Below are 27,493 nucleotides of genomic sequence, written 5' to 3' on the forward strand. Positions count from 1 at the left end.
ATTATTAGTAAGAGTGTTAAAAAAAAATGTATACCGCCACCGTCAGTGTAACCTGTGTGGTTGTTGAGCAAGTATGCGTTGCTGTCACCTACATGAGCAAGCAAATAGCCACATACAACGTGAGGCTGATCAGGCACGCTGTTCATGGTGGGTGCTATATGCTGTACAAACACGGCACGCATGACGCTGACTAGCGCCACTCAGTGAAAACCCGCGTGCCGCACCAGCTTTCAAATCCCATATAAAGGTGTGAGCAGCGTGTCTGAGACCCCTGGTTTATACATAGCACAAAGCAAAAAAAAATCTTTGTATACAGTGTTATTTCATTTAAAATTTCATAAATTTTTTGCGGCTCCCATAGCTTTCTATAATTTGTGAAACTTGTCAAAATGGCTCTTTGACTGATAAAGGTTGCCGACCCCTGGTATAGACTGTCTGCCTTTGTTTATTTAACAGAGGTTAAAGATACATTCAAAATGTAAAATTAGATTATAAATGCACATTTTTTTAGGATTTTAAAGATTACAAAGCAGACGGATGATTTGATTTGGAAACATGCAAACAGAAAAAAATGCCTCAGCATGTCCTCAAATGCAGAAGTATAACTACTGTGCAGTACATCTGCTGACCTGGTTGCACCTGTGAGGAAGTGAAAAGGGATGGTTCCACTACAATTTTTATCACACACGCCTTCCCTTTTTTTTTTTTCCTCACCTTAAAACCTGGTGGGAAAGGCACTTGCGGGGTGACATAAAAGCTGCATTTTGTGACGCCTGGCGCAGATTCCATTTCAGAAGCTGTCGATTCGAGACGAGACGATGACCTCCATCACCTTTGCATTGTTTCTCTTTGCTGGTCTCCAAGGCTGCGGTAAGACACAAGATATAATCATGTAATGATGCAATTAGGCTGAATACACATTTTCTTTGCAGCTCTGACCTTTAATGCTGATGGCTTTCAAGACACACAAGACACAGTGATGGTGGTAAGTGATGTTGTCTTCCCTATTATCAGTTGAAATAGTTTAATATGGTATAAAGACAACACCCTTTCATTTTTAAGTTAAATTGATCAACATTTTTGTGTGTAAAGCTTATACTAAGACATATTCATACCTGCCAACTTTTGAAATCAGAAAAACCTAGTAGCCAGGGTCCAGGGGCCGCAGGCCCCGGTAGGTCCAGGACAAAGTCCTGGTGGGGGGTTCAGGTTCGCCCCCCGACGCAAAATGATTGATTGCATTCAGACAGGTTAAAATGTTGCTAAAACCATCACTTTTCTATCAGTCACAGTGACTTTTCAAAACAAAAATATTACAGCAAAAATCATATGGGTTGATTGACATGTTTATTCTGTAAGCTAACTTCAATAGTTTGAAATTATTTTGACAGTTAATGCCAGTTCTCCTGTCAACCTTTCACAAGACTTCAATTTGTTAATTCAAAGTATAAACACTTTTTACAGTAAACAAATGGTAAAACAGTACTAAACAATTCCATTTAAAAAAAAATTGGTGTCATTATTAACTTTCTGTCCAAGCTTGTATAATCTACTGCCTTGTTCAATTGTAAAAAATATTCTGTGCCTAAAATTCACATTTCTATCACAATTATCGTACTGTAAACATGGTAAGCTAACTTCATTAAAATTAATAGTCCTGTCAATAGCATGGAATTACAATTCAAATGTATTTTTTTTGTAAGCCTTTCAAAAGAATTCAAAATATGAAAAATTAATGAAAATTAATTTAAGCCATCAGACACTTGAAAAGTGGCACATCACATCTCTAATGTAATCATTTTAACTTTTCAACAGAAATAGCACTGCAAAAATATTAAGGACATACTTCTGTATTTTGGTAGTTATGCTGTCAACATTTAACAAGATTTCTTCAACTTGGACTTGAAAGCATAAATAGTATAAACACTTTTAACAGTATAACAGTACTAAACAATTCCAATAGATAACATTGGTGTCATTACCTTTTTGTGGCTAAAATCCAAATTTAGCAACGGCATTAGACTTGTGTTTTTTTGTCCCAACGTGGTCTTTTACATCGCTAATTCCTCCGTGTCCGATCGAAAAATCTTGTCTGCACAAGGTGCAATTCGCGTAGTTTTCACCCTTTTTGGAACGGATAATTATTCCCGGATAGGCTTTTGAATATTCTTCACGGAATGACTGCAGTTTTCTTTTCGGTTTAAGACTCGTTTGCGATTTTTCTCCGGCTGATTCCATGATCGTTCGCTCGTTTGGAAACAATGGGCAACAGGTGCCTCGTGCTTGGCAGCGGTGCTATAAATAGCCTCGCGTATGGCATTCGGAATGGCTCGATAGGAAGTTACGGGAAGCAATGTCGATTGTCATTGTTGTTACGCGATTTCGTGAATAAAACTTAAAAAAAAAAAAAAAAATTTAATTAATGAAAAACCGTATTTTTTATCACTGCAACCGTAACCCGGAATAGGTTGATGAAAACCGTACTAATTACGGGAAAACCGGAGTAGTTGGCAGGTATGATATTGTATTTGTGTACTATTGGCATAATTAGGCAATGGCACCATTTTGCATTGTTGAATTGTTGGTTTTTAATGACATGCATGCACTATATTGGAAAAAGTATTTGGCCATGTTATAACTGCACTGTAGTGGCAATAACAGAAAAAATATACAGTCGTTTATCGCTATTAATTGGTTTCCGGCCATGACTGCAATAAATTAATTCCAGCAAAGTAGAAATCATTCATTATACATTTAATATGTTTATATCTAGAGCATAAAAAAACATGTTTACCACAAATTTGTAGAGCCCTCTAGATGTCATGATCCGTAGCCCGGACCATGTTTTGTTTAGTCACGTTCTGTTAGTTTTGGACTCCCTTAGTTCCGGTTTTGTGCACCTCTGGGTTTGATTTTGTTACCATGGGTACTAATTGGGTTCACCTGCCTCTGGTTAGTGGTCGGCACGCTCACCTGCTGTCGAGCACTAATCAGAGAGCTATTTATTCACCTTTCTCGCCACGCGTTGTTTGCTATTTGCAACAGTTACGTTGGTATTCTTGGTTCCGAGTTTATGATTCCTGTGCTGAGTGGTTACCTTAACTTCCCGTGCGATCGGCACGCAGCCCTTGGTATGCTTCCTGTTTTTTGTATGTGTTATGATTTACAAAGATTAAATCATATCCTACCTTCACGCTTTGTCCGGAGTTGTCCGTCTGCATCCCGGGAGAACGACCCCGCGTAAAGATGCGACCCCCACGTGACACCTAGACATGAAATGACAGCCGTTAGTCACCTTTACGCTCTAACTGGTTTAGTCTCTTCTAGTGGCCAACACTATTGTAGTATGTATAGTTTTACTTCATTTAGCCACATCTACGCTTGAAAATGCTTAATTTAGGGTAAATATCTTATAGCAGTGGCGGGCTGTGCGTTTCCCACCTAGGCCTTCAGTGATGTCCTACTTATTCCGACTTTAATAAATACCCCTCAAAATACCATAATGTATGTCACCACATGACCAAGGCTGGAGAAATGTTATAGAGCAGGGGTGCTCATTACGTCGATCGCGAGCTACCGGTCGATCGTGGAGGGTGTGTCAGTCGATCACTAGCCAGGCATTAAAAAATAGTCCTAAAAATGAGCGATCATAAATCTTCACTATGACGTCACTTTCGTCACTTGATTGACATTAACGGCACCCGAGGGTCTTCTGAGATGACGCTGGCTGCTGCCAGCTCATTAAAATTACCGACTGGAAGGCGAGAAACACTTTATTTCAACAGACTCTGGCGCCGTATCTGTCGTCAAAACTCCAAAGACCGACTGCTCAGTTGCACAATAAAAGCTCTGCTTCATCCTGCCTGCGCTACCAAAATAAGAGTCTCAGAAAGCTGGCGTGCACAAGCTAGCAAGCTACGGAGTTTGCCGACAATGTATTTCTTGTAAAGTGTATACAAAGGAGTACGGAAGCTGGACAAATAAGATGCCAAAAACCAACCACTTTCATGTGGTATTGGACAGAAAGGAGGACTTTTTTTCTCCTCCATTCGAAAATGCGGACGTTATCATCACCACTGTCTGATTCCTATCAATGCAAGTCATCAGAATCAGGTAATACACCAACTTATATTCTTGTCTTCATGAAAGAAAGGAATCTATATGTGTTAAACATGCTTGTATTATCTTTAACCACCTTTAACTTGTTAACAATATTAACTATATGTGTTAAACATGCTTGCATTATCTTTAACCACCTTTAAGTTGTTAACAATATTAACTATTTGTGTTAAACATGCTTGTTTTATCTTTAACCACCTTTAAGTTGTTAACAATATTAACTATATGTGTTAAACATGCTTGCATTATCTTTAAACACCTTTAACTTGTTAACAATATTAACTATATGTATTAAACATACTTGTATTATCATTAAACACCTTTAATGTATTAACAATATTAACTATATGTGTTAAACATGCTTGCATTATCATTAAACACCTTTAACTTGTTAACAAAAACATATATTTCATAAATAAGTAAATATAAATTATATATATGAATGAGGTAGATCCCCACGACTTGATCAATTGAAAAGTAGCTCGCCTGCAGAAAAAGTGTGAGCACCCCTGTTATAGAGAAACACACTAGTGCACTACTGGGCAATGAATCACCAAAACAGTGTACAAAACAGGCAATGTTTCGGCACATTTAAAAATCAATGAACCCGCATCAGCATTTAAAACATACCTTACGTGGTACTGTCAAAATTAAAATAATTGTAAAGAATATATTAAATGTGGAAAAATAAATAAATGAAATATTTGAACTTTTTCTTTGTGAGTTAAAAAAGTGAGAACCGATGATTTCTCTGTTGGCCGGGTATGGCTCCGGTGCCCCTTCCTGCTTTTCGCAAATTACAACTTGTGATTGGATTCTCACTTGGGAGTGACAATTGAAAATCCAATCAGAGTCACCTTTGGCGTAAGGCTACCTAGATGGGCTACTGTCAACAACTCGTGATCTGACTATCACAACTATCAACTGTCTATCCGGCAGAATTGACACAGCGCTGGCAACAAACCAGCTGAATTCTGATTGGATAAAAGCTCTATTGTAAAAAAAAGCAACACTGGAGCCTAATAAGACATGAAGAGAATATGATGAATACTTTATGGAAAGTAGATTAAAATGTTATTAATCTATGATCGTGATTTATGTTAGGCCAGAGGAGAAGGCCTTGCTGGCCCTAACGGCACACCACTGTCTTATAGATATGTTTTAGTGTAATGATGCAGGGGCCATTTTGGTAGTTTTCCCCTTCAAAACCAGTACAATGTATAGCTTTTCCCCCCCCAAAGAACTAGAAAATGCAATTTTAGTAGAAATGTTTTGTGAATTTTAAAGGGGAACATTATCACCAGACCTATGTAAGCGTCAATATATACCTTGATGTTGCAGAAAAAAGACCATATATTTTTTTAACCCATTTCCGAACTCTAAATGGGTGAATTTTGGCGAATTAAACGCCTTTCTAATATTCGCTCTTGGAGCGATGACGTCACGTTGTGACGTCACATCGGGAAGCAATCCGCCATTTTCTCAAACACCGAGTCAAATCAGCTCTGTTATTTTCCGTTTTTTCGACTGTTTTCCGTACCTTGGAGACATCATGCCTCGTCGGTGTGTTGTCGGAGGGTGTAACAACACGAACAGGGACGGATTCAAGTTGCACCAGTGGCCCAAAGATGCGAAAGTGGCAAGAAATTGGCCGTTTGTTCCGCACACTTTACCGACGAAAGCTATGCTACGACAGAGATGGCAAGAATGTGTGGATATCCTGCGACACTCAAAGCAGATGCATTTCCAACTGGACTGGACAGATCAGCTTTCAGGAAAAGAGAGCGGATGAGGGTATGTCTACAGAATATATTAATTGATGAAAACTGGGCTGTCTGCACTCTCAAAGTGCATGTTGTTGCCAAATGTATTTCATATGCTGTAAACCTAGTTCATAGTTGTTAGTTTCCTTTAATGCCAAACAAACACATACCAATCGTTGGTTAGAAGGCGATCGGCGAATTCGTCCTCGCTTTCTCCCGTGTCGCTGGCTGTCGTGTCGTTTTCGTCGGTTTCGCTTGCATACGGTTCAAACCGATATGGCTCAATAGCTTCAGTTTCTTCTTCAATTTCGTTTTCGCTACCTGCCTCCACACTACAACCATCCGTTTCAATACATGCGTAATCTGTTGAATCGCTTATGCCGCTGAAATCCGAGTCTGAATCCGAGCTAATGTCGCTATACCTTGCTGTTCTATGCGCCATGTTTGTTTGTATTGGCATCACTGTGTGACGTCACAGGAAAATGGACGGGTGTTTATAACGATGGTTAAAATCAGGCACTTTGAAGCTTTTTTTTAGGGATATTGCGTGATGGGTAAAATTTTGAAAAAAATAGATTTTTAATGGTTTTAACCCTTCTGAAATTGTGATAATGTTCCCCTTTAAAGCCAAACTGAAATGCTAACAGTTAGCACACTGGCCAGGTAGCGTCAAGTAACAAAAATATGAGCAAAATGAACTAAAAAAGCTAGCATGTTAATAGTAATGTGCTAACATGCACACAATATCATGTTACAGTTGCCATTAGTGAAATACCAAAATATATGACACTGGGGTGTATACCTACAAAATTGGCAAAAAAGCTTGCATGCTAATAACAAAAATAACAAAACATACAACAAAAAAAATATTAGAAACTTTATGTAGCGAGGGGCGACGGTAGTTTCACCTCATTTAACAGCTCTCACCCTTTTAGGAAGACTTTCTACATCACAGGTGTCAAACTCAAGGCCCGGGAGCCAGATGTGGTCCGCCACGTCCTTTCATTTGGCCCTTGAAAGCCTGGAAATATGTATCAATAAAGTACTGTAACTTTTCTTACTAAATGTATTCTTTCTTTCTATTCTGGGAGAGAGAAAAAATATATGTACTCCATGTAATCGCAAATGATGTTAACTTAAATGTTGTGTAACTATGCAAAAATATATTATCAAACATTCAAACTATTTTTAAATAGATATACTGTAAATACTAGTTATCCATAAAATTATGCAATGTAAAAGTAGCGATGGATTACATAGTAAAATTATTAAATTTACTGTGTTTTTTACAGCATTTTTCTCTAAATTAAAAAAACTAAACTACTTTTACTGTGATAAACTGTGGTGCTGTTTTGGCATTTACAGTAATACATCGAAAAATTTAGTTGTTGATTTGTGGTAAAAAAAAAAAAAGTAAAATAAAAAACTGGCAGCCCAAGTGCCAAAATTTGACTGTAAAATTGCTGTGTTTTTTATTTACATTAAAAAAACGAATGTAAATTTTACTGTACAATTCTGGCAACTTAGCTGCTATTTTAATTTTTTAACCATAAAAATAGCAGTATTGTTTTTTCATTTACAGTAATATATACACTACGGCGGCATAGCTCGGTTGGTAGAGTGGCCGTGCCAGCAACTTGAGGGTTCCAGGTTCGATTCCCGCTTCCGCCATCCTAGTCACTGCCGTTGTGTCCTTGGGCAAGACACTTTACCCACCTGCTCCCAGTGCCACCCACACTGGTTTAAATGTAACTTAGATATTGGGTTTCACTATGTAAAGTGCTTTAAGTCACTAGACAAAAGCGCTATATAAATATAATTCACTTCACTACATTTTAAGTTAAAGTACCAATGATTGTCACACAAACACGAGGTGTGGCGAAATTATTCTCTGCATTTGACCCATCACCCTTGACCACCCCCTGGGAGGTGAGGGGAGCAGTGAGCAGCAGCGGTGGCCGCGCCCGGGAATCATTTTTGGTGATTTAACCCCCAATTCCAACCCTTAAAGCTGAGCTTTTGAGGTGAAATGATTGAAATTTACCATATTTTTTTAACATTTCAGTATAGAAAAAATCTACTAATAAAATGCATTAAAAAATTGTGTAATAATAGTATTCACTGTTAGAAGCGGCCCTCTGGGGCCAAACATAACTGCCATGTGGCCCTCAGTGAAAACAACTTTGACACCTCTGTTCTGCATGATTGTTGAGGGTGACCTTGGGAATATTGTATTGACAGTATGATGCCAGGGGTCGCTGGGGTGTGTGTTTATGGACCGTGGAACAGAAAACTTTCCCCAAACTCCTCCCACAAAGTTGAAAGCATACAATTGTCCCAAAGACTATGATGAAAATTCAGGATTTAGGGTAGAAAACAAAGTGGTGTCTAACTCCTGATGAATGAATTGATCACAGATTGTGTCTGGATACTTGTGTACGTAAAAATGATTTCCACCTTGACTTTGCGTCCACAGGCTGGCAGCCCGTGTGACGACTGCACCCAAATAGTGAACCTCCTTGTTGACCTGCTATCCAACGCAGACCTCCAGGTGGGTTAGCGGCAAACACATTCCTTCCTGACCGTTATCGACACACTGCTGATACCCTCCACGGTACACACACATGTACGTACAACACACAACACTATCTACAGTTGCCTTTCGTATCGATACAAAAGAAAAGGAGAATTCCACTGCAAATTCCTGGAATGGTATGCCAGGTTTTTATCAGCGGGATGTGAATAGTGGGGAGTTAAACAGCTTCATTCAGGCCTGCACACAGATTAGTTAGAGCAGACTTCTGCTGAGTAAAAGTCTGCTCTTAATGACTAACAACAGGAAACCCAAATACTCACACTGACAGTCAAATGTCGTTTCCGGCAGAAATTTACTAAGACTTTGTTTACTTTCCCTGTGTGGGAACTAAAAATGGATGTATTTTACCTTTGACGAGCTTTGTAGGTTTTCTTCATTTTTTTTAAACTGCTGCGCCTACCTTGTCGCCACCCAAAGAGAGACCTGCCTCACACTTTTGTTACGATTTTTTTCCCCTCTGATTTGCATTAGGACTGCAACAATTAATCGACAAAATCAATTATTTGATAAGAAAAAGGCTTCGATTTCAATTCTGTTGCTTTGATTATTTATAAAATGTTAATAAATATTATAAAATCTGGCCCGCGAATGAATTATCTATGGCCCCCGGGATGATATTTAGTATTAGTATAGTATACTATAGTACAGTGACGTGCAGTCACTAGAGGCAGGTGAGGCGGGGCCTCACCTTCCATCATGGAAAGAAAAAATGTAAAAAAAATTTTTTTTAATTAAATTGTTATATGTATCCAGTGATTATACTATAAAGTTATTTTCCATTTAACATTATTTTTTATTTAAAATCGCTGAATTTTCACATTTGCCGTTCAAATACTGAGAAGAGACGGTGCGGTGATCAGCAGCCAGTCGAGGCACGTCACTCAGTGCCGCAACATGGATTGCGCAATGACTCGGCTAACTGCTGGCCTGCTGTGCAGTGAGACTGTATTGCTATATGAACTATATTATACATTTCCACAGTTTAGTTAGCTGAGGTATATAATGTACAGTGTATTTTGTCAACAACTGTATGTGTGTAAAGTATTTCTTGTGCTGAGCGATCATAAAAGGGCTGCAAAAGACGCACTGGCTGAGGCTCGCCTCCTGCACCCCCGCTGTAGAATGCACGGCAACCCCTGACGGGAGTGTTATATCAACTAAAGCCCACACTTAAACTTTCCACGTGCAAGATTGAATCTATTTAAAAAAGTTATTTCATAAGAAGCCAAAAAGTGCAAAAACAATCATGTTCGTGTTGGAGGAGTTGTGAATGACTGTAGGGCCACAACATTAGGTACACCTGCAGACTGCAGGTGTACTTAATTCACAACTCCTCCAACACGAACATTATTGTTTTTGCACTTTTTGGCTTCTTATTAAATAACTTTTGTAACCTATTTTTATGGGCTTTCCTCTTTGTGGTGTTAAGTTCCTGTTATGCGCTGTTATACAGTATATGCCTTGAGCTCTTATTTTGAAGGCGCTAAGACCGGAAGTGACGACACGTTGGAGTGGAGCGGAAGTTTTTGAAAGAAGGTAAATAAAGTGGTCCTCGTGTAAACTGGAGCCTCCGTGTTTGTTATTTTGTAGTTTCATACAGTATAGGCGACATTTATAAACCCTCGGTTACACTTTTTTAAATAGATTCAATCTTGCACGTGGAAAGTTTAAGTGAGGGCTTTAGTTATAAATAAATGATAAATGGTTTATACTTGTATAGCGCTTTTCTACCTTCAAGGTACTCAAAGCGCTTTGACACTATTTCCACATTTACCCATTCACACACACATTCACACACTGATGGCGGGAGCTGCCATGCAAGGCGCTAACCAGCAGCCATCAGGAGCAAGGGGTGAAGTGTCTTGCCCAAGGACACAATAAGTAAAGGTAAGACCATAATAACGTTTTTTTTTTATTATTAAATGTGCTTTTTTGTGTGCTACAGTTTGTATGTGTAAAGTTAAAGTTAAGTTAAAGTACCAATGATTGTCACACACACACTAGGTGTAATGAAATGTGTCCTCTGCATTTGACCCATCCCCTTGATCACCCCCTGGGAGGTGAGGGGAGCAGTGGGCAGCAGCGGTGCCGCGCCCGGGAATAATTTTTGGTGATTTAACCCCCAATTCCAACCCTTGATGCTGAGTGCCAAGCAGGGAAGAATGCTGGTATGAGCTTTTAAACATAACCCGTTAACTGCTGCCAATCAAATGGTGAATAAGATACTCTTTAGGGTTCATATGTTTGTAAATCTGACTGTGATGAAGTCAGTGCCTCACCAGCCATCAACCTCACCGCACGTCACTGCTATAGTATAGTATATTAGTATTAAAACCGGCCCGCAGGCCACAGCCGCCTGCTGCTGTTTTACACGCACCGATACTCCACCACTGTTGGCGCTAGGAATTTTCAAAATGGGGTCCTAGAGACCCCATCAAGTCATAAAAATGAGGTCCCACGGTACATTTTTGGGGTGCCACTTTTTTGTCAGCGTTTTGAAAACAAATGATAAATGTATGCATTATGCAGTTATATCTCACATTCTATATTGTGTTTTGGAAAAAGGTTGTCATAAACGTTAATTCATTTTAAAAAATTATACAAAAAAAAAAAAAATATTTTATGCATATGTAAATGTATTCAGTTATAAACATTCATTCACTTTCTTCTTTCCTTCAAGGATCTAAACTTTACCGCTGCCGGTATTTTTTCTATATTTTTATTGTAATATTTTCAGAATGTGTTTGTTCTATTTTTGGCCAAAGTAAGACAAAGAAAACAATCCGAAGTTGTCTTTATTTTTTAGTTTTAATGCCATTATTTTAATAGTCCGGCCTGCGTGTGCACAGATTTTTGTCTGTGTAACAAGAAAGTTACTTCGCCAGTTATGCAAGAAAAAAAACACAATTTCCACAACACTTTGTAGTGGGAAGGACAAACCCGATAAATGTCGGTCTAGATCAAAGAAAGTTAGCAAGACGAGAGAAAAATGAACGGGCTCTGTCAGATTTCGACATTTTAAGGTTGACAGCAACGTTGAAACGTGCATTACTGCCACCTACAGGACTGGAGCGGAACAGCGGAGTAGCAGAGGACTAGTCTCATGTTATTACTTTACATTATATACAGTAGTTGCCAGGGTTTGTCTATTAGTTAGTTAGCAACAAAACTTTCATGATTACATTTTTTGGGGGGGTGATCCAGATCATTGTGTGTATGCTAGCAGCCCTGCCTCGCCTCCACCCACGGGGATAAAGAGAGTGACAAGAGAGTTCACTCCATGTATTTCATCCTGCAAAGAGTGAACTCTCTTGCAGCCTAATTGGAAGCAACAGACTAACGAAACAAACATGCACAGAAATGGCAATTTAATTTATCTTACCAATATTGGGTCTGTTAGCAACCTTTTACGTGTATGCCTAGAGGGTGCTAGCCTTTTAAGCATTCTATCCCGCCCTCTTGACACTATTGGTACGTATTGACGAAAACCTGCATTAGCTTTTTGTGTTGTTGGCTAATGATAGCGATTTCACAAAGTTTAGCTACTAATGTTAGCTATCATTGAATGTATATTCTAACAAAATGCCTGCCAATTGTTAATTTCCTGTCTTCGACAACTTTGCCTGTACGTGTGGACTTAAACTTGGGACGGTAAACAGCTTTAACCATACTTGCCAACCTTGAGACCTCCGATTTCGGGAGGTGGGGGGTGGGGTTTGGGGGCGTGGGTGGGGTGGGGGCGGGGCTAAGAGGAGAGGAGTGTATTTACAGCTAGAATTCACCAAGTCAAGTATTTCATATATATATATAAATAAAAGAAATACTTGAATTTCAGTGTTCATTTATTTACACATATACACACACATAACACTCATCTACTCATTGTTGAGTTAAGGGTTGAATTGTCCATCCTTGTTCTATTCTCTGTCACTATTTTTCCAACCATGCTGAACACCCTTTCGCAGGTACCCAGAAAGGTTTCGAGTACCACCAAAAAAACTGAATCTCTGAAGACAGTATAAAAATCTGTGTTAAAAGTGTACAAATACTGTTTGTATAATAAGCATGTTATTGTTTACAAATGAGGGTTAAGAGTTCAGTACTAAAAAAAAAAGAAAAGAATGTGGCTTAAGTACAGTTTTTTAATTGAGCTGCTGCATTTTTTGGTGGGTTGTTTATTTATTTTGAGTAACTTCTATAGATTTCTAAAAGGGGAGGAATGTAATAGTGATCTATGTTTGTCTGTTGCCATCTCCTGGTGAATGTTGGCTATAGCGTACTGGGGTTACTTTTTGGTTGGCCAACGATTTACGTGGTGTTGCGCACCTGACGTCACTCAGGTCCGCATGGAGCTGGAGGGGGCGTGGCTTCCAGCTCCGCCTGAATTTCGGGAGATTTTCGGGAGAAAATTTGTCCCGGGAGGTTTTCGGGAGAGGCGCTGAATTTCGGGAGTCTTTCGGGAAATTCGGGAGGGTTGGCAAGTATGGCTTTAACGCCAGACAAATTCATCAGACTGAAGAGCAATTTTTATTTAATATAATTAGTTATTGTGAAAAATAAAGATGCTTTAAAAATATATATAGATGTTCTGCTAAAACGTCACAGGTAACATAAGCTAGTGGTGTTCTTGTTATGTATATTTTTTGTTTTTTTTGAGCAAGTTGCAAACAGCCCCTTGAATTATTGTTGGTTAAATAGCAACACTGCTAAAAAATTAAAGGCGGACTTTTGATTTAAATTTCAGGAAAATTCAGATATGGGATAAGGAACAAGCAATTAGATTTTTTCAAATGTTATTTACTTTTGTAAGGCCTGGCGGATGTGCACTCTGAGTGCTTTTCTAGTTTTGTACTGATTTTTTATTGAATAATAACACTAACTCAGCTGTTTTTTTTGCAGAGAAAGATCACGGAGGGCCTTGGCAACCTATGTAACCACCTGCCTGGGAAAGCCAGCATGATTGAACTCTGCAAGCAGGAGGTGGACAAAATCCTGCCGATAGCCATCAGCTTCATCACCGCTGTAGCGGTAAGTTGTAAGAGTGTCCCCGTACAACTTTTTTACGATACCGAAATTGGAGCCTCGAGTGTTGGCCGATACCGGTATTATTCAGATACCATATTAGCGGGAATTATATTACACACTTTTATTTTGTTGTGTGGAACGTTTAAAAAGGTTTGATCGAGTGAAATAAGTCAGAGAATAATAGTTGGTATGAAAAACACTAACCCTTAGGCATAAAAGTACATATTTGTATTTTTTTGTAGTGTTAGAAAAAGGTGTCATAAAGTGAAAGACAAACAATAAGTGACGAAAAAGTACCATCCATCCATTTTCTACTGCTTGTCCCATAATCAATACAATAGTCAATAATCAATAAAACCAGTCATGACATTAGGTACAATCTAGAACAGGGGTGCTCATTACGTCGATCGCGAGCTACCGGTCGATCTCGGAGGGTGTGTCAGTCGATCACCAGCCAGGCATTAAAAAAATAGTCCTAAAAATGAGCGATCATAAATCTTCACTATGACGTCACTTTCGTCACTTGATTGACATTCACGGCACCCGAGGGTCTTCTGAGATGACGCTGGCTGCTGCCAGCTCATTAAAATTACCGACTGGAAGGCGAGAAACACTTTATTTCAACAGACTCTGGCGCCGTACCTGTCGTCAAAACTCCAAAGACCGACTGCACAGTTGCACAGTTGCGCTAACAAAATAAGAGTCTCAGAAAGCTGGCGAGCACAAGCTAGCAAGCTACGGAGTTTGCCGACAATGTATTTCTTGTAAAGTGTATACAAAGGAGTACGGAAGCTGGACAAATAAGATGCCAAAAACCAACCACTTTCATGTGGTATTAGGCAGAAAGGAGGACTTTTTTTCTCCTCCATTCGAAAATGCGGACGTTATCATCACCACTGTCTGATTCCAATCAATGCAAGTAATCAGAATCAGGTAATACACCAACTTATATTCTTGTCTTCATGAAAGAAAGGAATCCATATGTGTTAAACATGCTTGTATTATCTTTAAACACCTTTAATTTTTTAACAATATTAACTATATGTGTTAAACATGCTTGCATTATCATTAAACACCTTTAACTTGTTAACAAAAACATATATTTCATAAATAAGTAAATATAAATGATATATATGAATGAGGTAGATCCCCACGACTTGATCAATTGAAAAGTAGCTCGCCTGCAGAAAAAGTGTGAGCACCCCTGATCTAGAATAATCTCTTCCCGCAATACTTCTCCTCTTAGTCTATTCTTAAAACCCACTCTGCTGGTGATTGAAACCAGATATTGCGGAAGTCCATTCCACACTGCAAAAACTGAAATCTAAGTCCCGGTAAGATTAAATATCTCAAATAAGGGTGATATTTGCTTACTTTCTGTCTGATAAGATAATTCTTCTCACTAAGCAGATTTTATGTTAGAGTGTTTTACTTGTTTTAAGGGTTTTGGTCCTAAATGATCTCAGTAAGATATTACAGCTTGTTGCTGAGATTTGATGACCTATATTGAGTAAAACATGCTTGAAACTAGAACATGAACTGATGCAAAGCTGTGTCATCAACACTCACAAGTATAAAACTACTTTTTTAAAGTAATAATTTCTTATATCAAGCATGAAAAAAAAAAAATCATGACTTTGACACAATTGTGTCTCATATTAAAACAGACGACAGCCAAATGGACTTTGCTGTTTTATTTTCAATGAAACAATAATAAAGACGTACTCATATAGTAGTACAGTTGTTATTAGTGATAGTATACTTATTTTAAGGTATTTTTGGATTCATTGAGGTTAGCTAATTAGGGACCGCAATGTCCCTTTGGGACAGAGGACCCTATTGTAATTGTAAGGTTTTATTAGGGCCCGCATGGCCCATTGTATAAGGACTCCCTTTGGGAGTCCTTATACAATGGGACATAAGGACCTATTGAATTTGTAAGGTTTTATTCTTTATTATTCCGCCGCCTCTTTGAGCACTAATTTGACCCACTTAACATGCTTCAAAACTCACCATATTTGACCCTCCCATCAGGACCTGCAAAAATTGTCTTTTAATAAAAAAACCGAACCACAAAACTCAAAATTGCGCTCTAGCGCCCCCTAGGAAAATAAAAAACTAGACTGCCTATATCTCCCACTAGGAAGATCGGAGAGACATGAAACAAAAACCTCTATGTAGGTCTGACTTAGACCTAGTTTTCATAATTGTATATCATCGGGCAGAAATCAACAGGAAGTTGGCAATTCCCCCTTCAAGACAAAAAAGTACTAAAAACAGTTACTTTTGCCTCTTTGAGCTGTAATTTGACCACCTTAACACGCTTCAAAACTCACCAAACTGAACGCACACATCAGGACTGGCAAAAATTGCGATCTAATAAAAAAACCTAACCCCAAATCTCAAAATTGCGCTCTAGAGCAATTTTTGAATAAAACAGAGAAAAAACTGCTCCTCGGAAGATAAAAATGACAAAACTGCCTGTAACTCCCACTGGGAAGGTCGGAGAGACATGCAAGAAAAACCTCTCCGTAGGTCTCACTTAGACCTACATTTCATAAATTGACAACCCCCAGCAAAAATCTACAGGAAGTTTGCTATTCCCCCTTCAACACAACATTTTTGTAAAAACCGGTCACCTTTCTTCAAACATTATCTCATCTGAGCGCGTTTGTTGTTTCGGCTTCAAACTAACACAGGAGAGAGATTGAACCCTTCTAATTGAAAGTTAGCAAAAGAGTTTTGATACCGGCTCCGGTTTTGATTTTATGACCCTTCAAAGAGCCGCTGCGCTGATGCTGCTGTTTTTTCAAGAAGGCTGCTTAAAAGCAGGAAGCACCAGCGTGCCCACACAATGCAGACAAGGTAGGTACACTAAACAAAAGTATTGGGACAATTCGGACTAAAAGTAGACAAAAGTATTGGGACACTTATGACGAAAACTGAACAAAAGTATTGGGACACTTAGGACTACCACTGGACACACGTATTGGGACACCTACACTGGACAAAAGTATTGGGACACTTAGGACTACAACTTGCCAAAAGTATTGGGACACTTGGGACTAAAACTGGACAAAAGTATTGGGACACTTAGGACTAGCACCTGCCAAATACGCGGGCCCGACCAACGCTGCTTGCAGCTTTAATTATTATTATTCCGCCGCCTCTTTGAGCTGTAATTTGACCCCCTTAACATGCTTCAAAACTCACCAAATTTGACACACACATCAGGACTGGCGAAAATTGCCATCTAATCAAAAAAACAAACTTAAAAACTCAAAATTGTGCTCTAGCGCCCCCTAGGAAGAAAACAAAGACAAAACTGCCTGTAACTTCCAGTACGAATGTCGTAGAGACATGAAACAAAAACCTCTATGTAGGTCTCACTTAGACCTACATTTCATACGTCAACTTTCTTCAGCAAAAATCAACAGGAAGTTTGCAAATCCCCCTTCAAAACAAAAGTTTTGTAAAAACAGTCACCTTTGCCTCTTTGAGCTATAATTTGACCTCCTTAACATGCTTCAAAACTCAACAAACTGGCCACACACATCAAGACTGGCGAAAATTGCGATCTAATAAAAAAGCAAACCCCAAAACTCAAAATTGCGCTCTAGCGCCCCCTAGGAATAAAACACAGACAAAACTGCTCCTCGGAAGAAAACAGACAAAACTGCCTGTAACTCCCAGTAGGAATGCCGTAGAGACATGAAACAAAAACCTCTATGTAGGTCTCACTTAGACCTACATTTCATAAATTGACAACCCCCAGCAAAAATCAACAGGAAGTTTGCAATTCCCCCTTCAAAACAAAAGTTTTGTAAAAACCGGTCACCTTTTTTCAAACATTATCTCCTCTGAGCGCGTTTGTTGTGTCGGCTTCAAACTAGCACAGGAGAGAGATTGAACCCTTCTGATTAAAAGTTGACGAAAGAGTTTTAATTACTGCTCCGGTTGGGATTTTATGTGCCGTCAAAGTCGGTCCCGTCCATCGCTGCTTGCAGCTTTAATTTTACTTGTTTTGGAAAGTCTTGACAAGCCAAATTTTCTTGTTCTATTGGCAGATAATTTTGCTTAGTTCAAATAAAATACCCCTCATTTTTGAATACTGACTTTTTGTTTGAGAATCTCTGCTTTACTAGAACCTCATATTTGTTTACGCAGAAGCCGCAGGACATGTGCAGAATCATTGGCCTGTGCGGCTCCAACGACAAGCAGGAAGTGCTCAGCTACTCAGTCAGCGAGGCCCTGCAGGCGGCCATGACGGGTGACGACGTGAGCGGGGTGAGGCCTCGGAAAATAACCTATCAGAAAAATCCACCTCTACGTCCCAGTTGTCTCATTTTGATGGTTTTGTTAGGCGAGGCCCACTTCGTCGTGCGCCTTCTGCATCTCCTTCATCAAGACATTGGACAGCTTGCTGCCCAAAGACAGGACTGAGGTAAGCGCGGTAACAACCGGCGGCGGCTTTCTTACGTCGTGACGGCGTGCCTATCAAAGCGACCTGTGAACTCACGCGCCTCGTGTCCTCACAGGAGGCTGTGTTGAAACTGCTGGAGGACATTTGTCGCATTCTCCCCAAGTCTTACCGCGGTCAGTGCGAGATGGTCATTGGCAGGTTCGGCAAGGCGGTGATGGACGCCATTCTGAGCTACGCCACCCCGCAGGCCATCTGCGACCTCATGCGCCTGTGCCAGAGTCAGGAGGGTCCCCTCATCGGTGGGTCCACACCCTCGCATCTTAGTAGCACCTTAGTTGTAGAATGTGGAAGGAAAAAACACGCAAGATCATTTTAGTGAGACTGTTGGAGGTTTCTGTTCCTAATTGGAGGCACATTTCTGCTTTTATAACCACCTGCTGTGCACTAAATGTCACTTATTTCCTCTTGTTTTTGAATTAACATCCAAACTACAATTTGTTAGCAACAGTACAAGCACGGCTCTAGGACCACATCCTGCTGTCAAAACATCACAAACAACCCATTTTGCACAACAGACGGACATGCAATGAAGACTGATACAGTATACCAGGGGTGCTCACACTTTTTCTGCAGGCGAGCTACTTTTCAATTGATCAAGTCGTGGGGATCTACCTCAATCATATACCGTATATAATTTATATTTACTTATTTATGAAATATATGTTTTTGTTAATAAGTTAAAGATGTTTAATGATAATACAAGCATGTTTAACACATATAGTTAATATTGTTAATAAATTAAAGGTGTTTAATGATAATACAATCATAATTAACACATAGTTAATATTGTTAATAAATTAAAGGTGTTTAATGATAATACAAGAATGTTTAATACATATAGTTAATATTGTTAATAAATTAAAGGTGTTTAATGATAATACAAGCATGTTAAATACATATAGTTAATATTATTAATAAGTTAAAGGTGTTTAAAGATAATACAAGCATGTTTAACACATATAGTTAATATTGTTAACAAGTTAAGGTGTTTAAAGATAATACAAGCATGTTTAACACATATAGTTAATATTGTTAACAAGTTAAGGTGTTTAAAGATAATACAAGCATGTTTAACACTTATAGATTCCTTTCTTTCATGAAGACAAGAATATAAGTTGGTGTATTACCTGATTCTGATGACTTGCAGTGATTGGAATCAGACAGTGGTGCTAAAAACGTCCGCATTTTCGAATGGAGGAGAAAAAAGTCCTCCTTTCTGTCCAATACCACATGAAAGTGGTTGGTTTTTGGCATCTTATTTGTCCAGCTTCCGTACTCCTTTGTATACACTTTACAAGAAATACATTGTCGGCAAACTCCGTAGCTTGCTAGCTTGTGCACGCCAGCTTTCTGAGACTCTTGTTTTGTTAGCGCAACTGTGCAGTCGGTCTTTGGAGTTTTGACGATAGGTACGGCGCCAGAGTCTGTTGAAATAAAGTGTTTCTCTCCTTCCAGTCGGTAATTTTAATGAGCTGGCAGCAGCCAGCGTCATCTCAGAAGACCCTCGGGTGCCGTGAATGTCAATCAAGTGACGAAAGTGACGTCATAGTGAAGATTTATGATCGCTCATTTTTAGGACTATTTTTTTAATGCCTGGCTGGTGATCGACTGACACACCCTCCGAGATCGACCGGTAGCTCGCGATCGACGTAATGAGCACCCCTGCAGTATACGATTGCATCAGAGACTCTGATTGGATGATAACTATGATATATTTTAGTCCACTATCTTTAGAAATGGGTACCATCAACATTTGAACCGATACGGTACCAATTACCGGTGTCTAGGGAATCGATACCGGTACTCAATTTTTGGTACTTTTGCATGTTAACAATTTTTTTTCTTTCTTTCTTTCTTTTAGTTTATTTCGAACATGAACACACTTACAGCATAATACATCACACAGTTTCATATCATCTCTTTACATCACATCCGAAAAGGAGTAGGAAGAAGCAAAGCTTATTTAATGCTACCCCTTTCCCACTTCGGAGCGTTTACAAATATATACCGTACATTCATTTACTGACTTCTTTATAGTAAAATGATATCCGTGAATAAGTAATACAACAGTTTTGTAATACGTAATTAATTAATTCAGTCATTATTAACATACTGAGATGAAGAATATCTTATTTTCAATAAGGTTGAAAGTATTTCTCATAATTCTTCTTCTTTGTACTTTGTAAGCACGATTAATTTGAACAACCTCTTAAACTGGATCGTATCAGTACAATGTTTAACTTCTTTACTTCATCCATTCCATAATTTAATTCCACATACTGATGATATGCTAAAGGTTCTAAGTGTTGTACGTGCATACAAATGTCTTAAGTTAGATTTTCCTCTTAGGTTATATTTCTCCTCTTTAGTTGAGAAGAATTGTTGTACATTCTTTGGTAGCAGGTTATAGTTTGTTTTGTACATCATTTTAGCTGTTTGCAATTTTACCAAATCATCGAACTTTAATATTTTTGACTCAATAAATAAAGGTTATAAGTTTGTATGTTCTCTATATTCAACATTAGGCATCAGTCTAATTGATCTTTTTTGTAACATGGTTAAAAAATATGAATTGTTTTTCATACTAAAACTACACTTTATTGCATTTTAATGACATTTCTGAGTCTTTTCGAGTATAACATTAAAAGTCCAAGACGTTAGATGGCAGTAGTCTACAGTTTATGGTGTTTTTTTGCGCCCGAGAAAATGCCTATACTGTAAGTCAGGGGTGTCAAACTCATTTTAGCTCAGGGGCCACATGGAGGAAAATCTATTCCTAAGTGGGCCGGACTGGTAAAATCATGGCGTGATAACTTAAAAATAAAGATAACTTCAGATGGTTTTCTTTCTTCAAAGATAGAACAAGCACAAACTGAAAACATAAATATCTTAGTGTTTTTTTACACTTACATGTTAAAGTTAAAGTACCAATGATTGTCACACACACACTAGGTCAGGGGTCGGCAACCCAAAATGTTGAAAGAGCCATATTGGACCAAAAATACAAAAACAAATCTGTCTGGAGCCGCAAAAAATTAAAAGCCATATTACATACAGATAGTGTGTCATGGAATTAAGAGGACTTAAAGGAAACTAAATGACCTCAAATATAGCTACAAATGAGGCATGATGATGCAATATGTACATATAGTTAGCCTAAATACCCTGTTAGCATTGATTAGCTTGCAGTCATGCAGTGAAAAAATATGTCTGATTAGCACTCCACACAAGTCAATAACATCAACAAAACTCACCTTTCATGCACAACCTTAAAAGTTTGGTGGACAAAATGAGACAGAAAAAGAAGTGGCATAAAACACATCCTAGAAAGTCGGAGAAAGTTATACATGTAAACAAACGGTGAGTTCAAGGACCGCCAAAATTAGTAGGACAAAACGGCGCTCGCCAAATACTCGAATCAGTGAAGCATGTTTAATATAAACAGTGTGCTTTGTAACAATTAGGGAGGTTTGTGTCATGTTTGTCCTCCTACAGAAACCATATTAAAACAAAAATAGATTTTTTTCCCCTCATCTTTTTCCATTTTTCATACATTTTTTGAAAAAGCTCCAGAGAGCCACTAGGGCGGCGCTAAAGAGCCGCATGCGGCTCTAGAGCCGCGGGTTGCCGACCCCTGCACTAGGTGCATTGAAATTATTCTCTGCATTTGACCCATCACCCTTGATCATCCCCTGGGTGGTGGCGGTGGCCACGCCCGGGAATCATTTTTGGTGATTTAACCCCCAATTCCAAGCCTTGGTGCAGAGTGCCAAGCAGGGAGGTAATGGGACCCATTTTTATAGTCTTTGGTATGACTCACCGGGGTTTGAACTCACAACCTACCGATCTCAGGGCAGACACTCTAGCCACTAGGCCACTGAGTAGTAAAACAGTTCCAGTAGGCAAACTTGCGGTCAACAGTAGTCTATTTGTCGTCGTGATAATATTCATCAGTCGAAAAGGTGGACTTAAGTCTGGCAGAGTTTTCAAATGCTTCAATTGGTGTTCATTTTTAATCCCTGCTTGGCACTCGGCATCAAGGGTTGGAATTGGGGGTTAAATCACCAAAAATGATTCCTGAGCGCGGCCACCGCTGCTGCTCACTGCTCTCCTCACCTCCCAGGGGGTAGAACAAGGGGATGGGTCAAATGCAGAGGGTAATTTCACCACACCTAGTGTGGTGAAATCAGTGGTACTTTAACTTAACTTAAAGTCTCATTTTCACACCGTAAGTATTAAAAATAATAAAGTGTTATCAGTGTCATACCAAACAATTAATATACAATGTTTGGCTAAAGTACTTCATATTTATCGTTTTGCTCCTTTAGACACAAAGAGTGCAAGGCTAGCTAGTGTTAGCCACATTGCTAACATAATACATTTCTTACCTTTTTAAAAGCAGGTCAGACCACAAATGTATTTTTGTTACCATAAGACCACATAGTATAACCTCGCAGTTGACACATTTTAAAGCAAAACGTGTTTTTCGCCCCCCCCAGTGAGTTTACTGTACAGGTCCATAATTATGCTACAAATATAAAACGTTAACACTGTCAAAACACCCAAAAACGGCGTTGTCACGGCCATAATGAGCATTGCTAATATTAGCTTAGCGGGCGAAAGTGGTCGGGCCTTTAATACTTACGGTGTGAAAATTAGACTTTAAGTTAAGTTAAAGTGCCACCGAAAAAGTGTCCGCCCTGAGATAGGTAGGTCGTGAGTTCAAACCCCGGCCAAGTTTTTTTTTTGATTGATTGAAACTTTTATTAGTAGATTGCACAGTACAGTACATATTCCGTACAATTGACCACGAAATGGTAACACCCCAATAAGTTTTTCAACTTGTTTAACGTTAATCAATTCATGGTCATACCAAAGACTATACCAGACCTGGGCAAATTAAGGCCCGGGGGCCACATGCGGCCCGTTGAGCTTTTCAATCTGGCCCGCCGGACATTCCCTAATATTTTTTTTAGATCTTTAAGATGGAAAGTGTAGCTGCCATTATGATGTGCAGTGATGTTTTCTAATGACCGTAAGTCTTCAACTATACAAAGTATTTCTATGGTTGGAATCTGCGCTTATGGATGATATACCAGTTACTATGGTAATCTAATTAGTTACTATGGTAATCTACGTCAGAGCATTTCGGGAAGCATTTCCACAGACGCAGAAGGAGATTTTCACAACAAAGTTCTAAAGCTTAGTGATTTATAGAATAGAATACATACTTGCCAACCTTGAGACCTCCGATTTCGGGAGGTGGGAGGTGGGGGCGTGGTCGGGGGTGGGGCAGGGTGTGGTTGGGGGCGTGGTTAAGAGGGGAGGAGTATATTGACAGCTAGAATTCACCAAGTCAAGTATTTCATATATATATATATATATATATATATATATATATATATATATATATATATATATATATATATATATATATATATATATATATATCCTGAAAATATGCAAACAACACTGTGTTTAGATAATTGATACTTCAAACTTGCATACATAAATCTTAAGGAATATAACATAACTTGGCTTCTGAGAGCTTCAAAATGTAATTAATAAAATGCTAAAGTTGTTGATAAACAAGCAATTATTTTAATAATTAAATATGGTCATTTTAAATGAATTATTATGATAATTTAAAATGAATTATTTCAAATATGTTTATTTTAATGTATAATTCTAATGCCTGCATGTAATAAGGAGTCAGAAAAAATACAAAATAAAAATGCAATTAATTTTGATGTTTTTAGCAAAATATAGTAAAAATGTATTCAGTTTTTCTTTTTTTTTAAATTAATAAATATATTTATTTTTAGGTAAGATAAACATAATAATACAATTTATCTCTAGTCTGGATGATTTAGTTCTTGTCAACCTGTTGTCCTCCCGTCGTGAAAAAAGGCTGTCCTCACTCAGGTCCGCCGGAGCTGGAGGCCACGCCCCCTCCAGCTCCGGCTGAAAATCGGGAGATTTTCGGGAGAATATTTGTCCCGGTAGGTTTTCGGGAGAGGCGCTGAATTTCGGGAGTCTCCCGGAAAATTCGGGAGGGTTGGCAAGTATGAGAATAGAAAGTACTTTATTGATCCCTAGGGGGAATTCACAAATATCAGATATATCAGATTGTAGGTGGGTTTATTTTGTACCCTTCGCGTTCATATTTTACTGTTTGTAGCATTTTTGTTGCGTTTCACTTGATTGTAAAATATGTCGATCGAAAGGGGGTGCGGCGTTCATATTTTGTCAATATTCAGCGTTTTATCGTTCATAGAAAAAAGTAAAATTCCATTACGTTTTTTAAGGCGGTCTGTCATAACGTTTTTAGCATTCAATCAGACATTATTGTGAGGTTTTGTATTAGTGTTCCTAAAAATAGATATACCAGCCCCCAGACACATTTTGTTCTCTAACTGTGGCCCCCAAGTCAAAATAATAGCCCAGGCCTGGACTATACAAATGGGACCCATTCCCTCCCTGCTTGGCACTCAGCATCAAGGCTTGGAATTGGGGGTTAAATCACCAAAAATGATTCCCGGGCACGGCCACCGCTGCTGCTCACTGCTCCCCTCGCCTCCCAGGGGGTGGAACAAGGGTGATGGGTCAAATACAGAGGGTAATTTCACCACACCTAGTGTGTGTGTGTGTGTGTGTGTCTATCAGTGGTACTTTCACTTAACTTAAAGTCTCATTTTCTCAAAACAATCAAGTGTTATCAGTGTCATGCCAAAAAATTAATATACAATGTTTGGCTAAAATACTTGATATTTATCGTTTTGCTCCTTTACCCATTGACATACTTGCCAACCTTGAGACCGCCGATTTCGGGAGGTGTGGGGTGGGGGCGTGGTCGGGGGCGTGGTTAAGAGGGGAGGAGTATATTGACAGCTAGAATTCACCAAGTCAAGTATTTCATACATTTTATATATATATATATATATATATATATATATATATATATATACATCCTGAAAATATGCAAACAAACCAAGTATTTCATACATTTTATATATATATATATATATATATATATATATATATATATATATATATATATATATATATCTACATCCTGAAAATATGCAAACAAACCTGTGTTTAGATAATTGATACTTCAAACTTGCATAAATAAATATTAAGGAATATAACATAACTTGGCTTCTGAGAGTTTCAAAATGTAATGAATAAAATGCTGAAGTTGTTGATAAACAAGCAATCATTTTAATAATTAAATATGGTCATTTTAAATAAATTATTATGATCATTTAAAATCAATTATTTCAAATATGTTTATTTTAATGTATAATTCTATGGCTGGATGTAATAAGGAGTCACGAACAAATGTAAATAAAAACACAATTAATTTTGATGTTTTTAGCAAAATATAGTAAATATGTAGTTAGTTTTTTTTAATTAATAAATATATTTATTTTTAGGTAAAATAAACATAATAATACAATTTATCTCTAGTCTGGATGATTTAGTTCTTGTCCTCCCGTCATGAAAAAAGGCTGTCCTCACTCAGGTCCGCATGGAGCTGGAAGGGGGCGTGGCTTCCAGCTCCGGTTGAAAATCGGGAGATTTTCGGGAGAGGCGCTGAATTTCGGGAGTCTCCCGGAAAATTCGGGAGGGTTGGCAAGTATGCCCATAGAGTGCAAGGCTAGCTAGTGCTAGCCACATTGCTAATATAATACATTTCTTACCTTTTTAAAAAGCAGGTCGGACCACGAACGTATTTTGTTGCCATAAAACCACAAAGTATAACCTCGCAGTTGACACATTTGAAAGCAAAACGTGTTTTTGGCCCTCAGACCCCTGCACGGTGACGACATACAGGTGCAGAGACCTGCCGACCTCTCTCAAGTGTGGAGTGAGTAGTCCACGTTTTTTATGCATTTTTCAGTAACGACACATCCTTGTAATGGTTTCGTCCATCCTCCATTACGCACACAGACTCTCTTCTACTGTCAGACATTTGCCTGGAAGCCCCTCAGCTCCAACACACTGTGAACAACAGGTACACATTTCACTGCTTTTCTAATAAAACAACAGGAATAATCTAACATATTTTTTTGTTCCTTCCACCCTAGAGTGGAGTTCGTGCGACTGAGCCAGCTGAAAAATATCTTGAGATAATATTCCATTGATCATCTTTATCATCTTTTTCTGCCTTTTTTTATTCCCGCTCTTATTCCTTCCACTTCCGCGTGTCCAACACCCAAAACATGTCCCGTGTCCCCCGCCCTTAAGTGCCCCTTACATTGGTTCCGGTATTGTGTGCATAGAAGGAAATATATCAATTAAATTCATGTACGCCCAGTATGATTTTTGTGCTAGTCTGCATTTTATAACAATGTACTGTACCACATGTATTAAATTGATTTGAAGTATCTGGATGAGTATTGAATTAAAAAAAACAAAAAAACATGACAATATCTTTAAAATATTATTGTACACTCATATAAAAATGCATGCATATACTGCACAAGTAATACACATATAATATATCCTCAAAGTTGAATAATTATTAAGCAAATGGTGAATGATTCACTTCATTATATTATTACAATGTTTGCCGAAGGATGTGATTGTTATATATTTTGGTACATATAGACTGTAAAAAAAAAAAAAACCTCTGTAGATTCTACAGTAAGAAAACAACAACTTATCAGCTCAGAGGTCATAATTTTACTGTAAAATGTATGGTGTTTTTATTTACAATTTATTACTGTATACTATGTACTATATATATATATATATATATATATATATATATATATATATATATATATATATATATATATATATATATATCAGTGACGTGCAGTCACTAGATGCAGGTGAGGCCCCGCCTCACCTGCCTCTAGTGACTGCATATATATATATATATATATATATATATATATATATATATATATATGTGTGTGTGTGTGTGTGTGTGTGTGTGTGTGTGTGTGTGTGTGTGTGTGTGTGTGTATATATATATATATATATATATATATATATATATATATATATATATATATATCAGTGACGTGCAGTCACTAGAGGCAGGTGAGGCGGGGCCTCACCTGCCATCATGGAAAGAAAAAAAATGTAAAAAGAAAGAAAAAAAAATTAAATTGTTATATGTATCCAGTGATTATACTATAAAGTTATTTTCCATTTAACTTCACCAGTTTTAGATTATTTTTATTCAAAATCGCTGAATTTTCACATTTGCCGTTCAAATACTGAGAAGAGACGGTGCGGTGAACAGCAGCTAGTTGAGGCACGTCACTCAGTGCCGCAACATGGATTCCGGACTCGGAATCCATATATATACATACATATATATATATATATATATATATATATATATATATATATATATATACGTGTATATATATATATATATATATATATATACACACACACACACACACACACACACACAAGCACACTTGTGAAGTAAAAACCATTTCAGGTGACTACCTCTTGAAACAAATCGAAAGAATGCCAAGA

The 27,493-nt window shown here is 38.2% G+C and overlaps 2 protein-coding genes across 2 annotated transcripts in view; one reads left to right on the plus strand and one right to left on the minus strand.

The window, feature by feature from the left end:
* The window catches only part of mpx (myeloid-specific peroxidase), a 75,296-nt gene extending 74,496 nt beyond the window's left edge, over positions 1-800 (minus strand). Inside the window, exon 1 of the mRNA XM_061926645.2 lies at positions 715-800. The gene's annotated coding sequence lies outside the window, so the exon portion shown is untranslated. The remainder of the gene's footprint in view (positions 1-714) is intronic.
* Positions 721-26,379, plus strand: LOC133574486 (prosaposin-like). Its single transcript, XM_061926646.2, has 10 exons — positions 721-870; positions 933-985; positions 8,359-8,433; positions 13,378-13,506; positions 17,671-17,781; positions 17,867-17,947; positions 18,042-18,225; positions 25,801-25,859; positions 25,943-26,006; positions 26,080-26,379. The coding sequence occupies exons 1-9, from the start codon at positions 819-821 to the stop codon at positions 25,997-25,999; spliced, it is 801 nt and encodes a 266-aa protein (XP_061782630.1). The 5' UTR covers positions 721-818; the 3' UTR covers positions 26,000-26,006; positions 26,080-26,379.
* Positions 26,380-27,493: the final 1,114 nt, after the last annotated feature.

This window comes from Nerophis lumbriciformis, linkage group LG32 (assembly GCF_033978685.3).
Source record: "Nerophis lumbriciformis linkage group LG32, RoL_Nlum_v2.1, whole genome shotgun sequence".
NCBI classification, from domain to species: Eukaryota; Metazoa; Chordata; class Actinopteri; order Syngnathiformes; family Syngnathidae; genus Nerophis; species Nerophis lumbriciformis.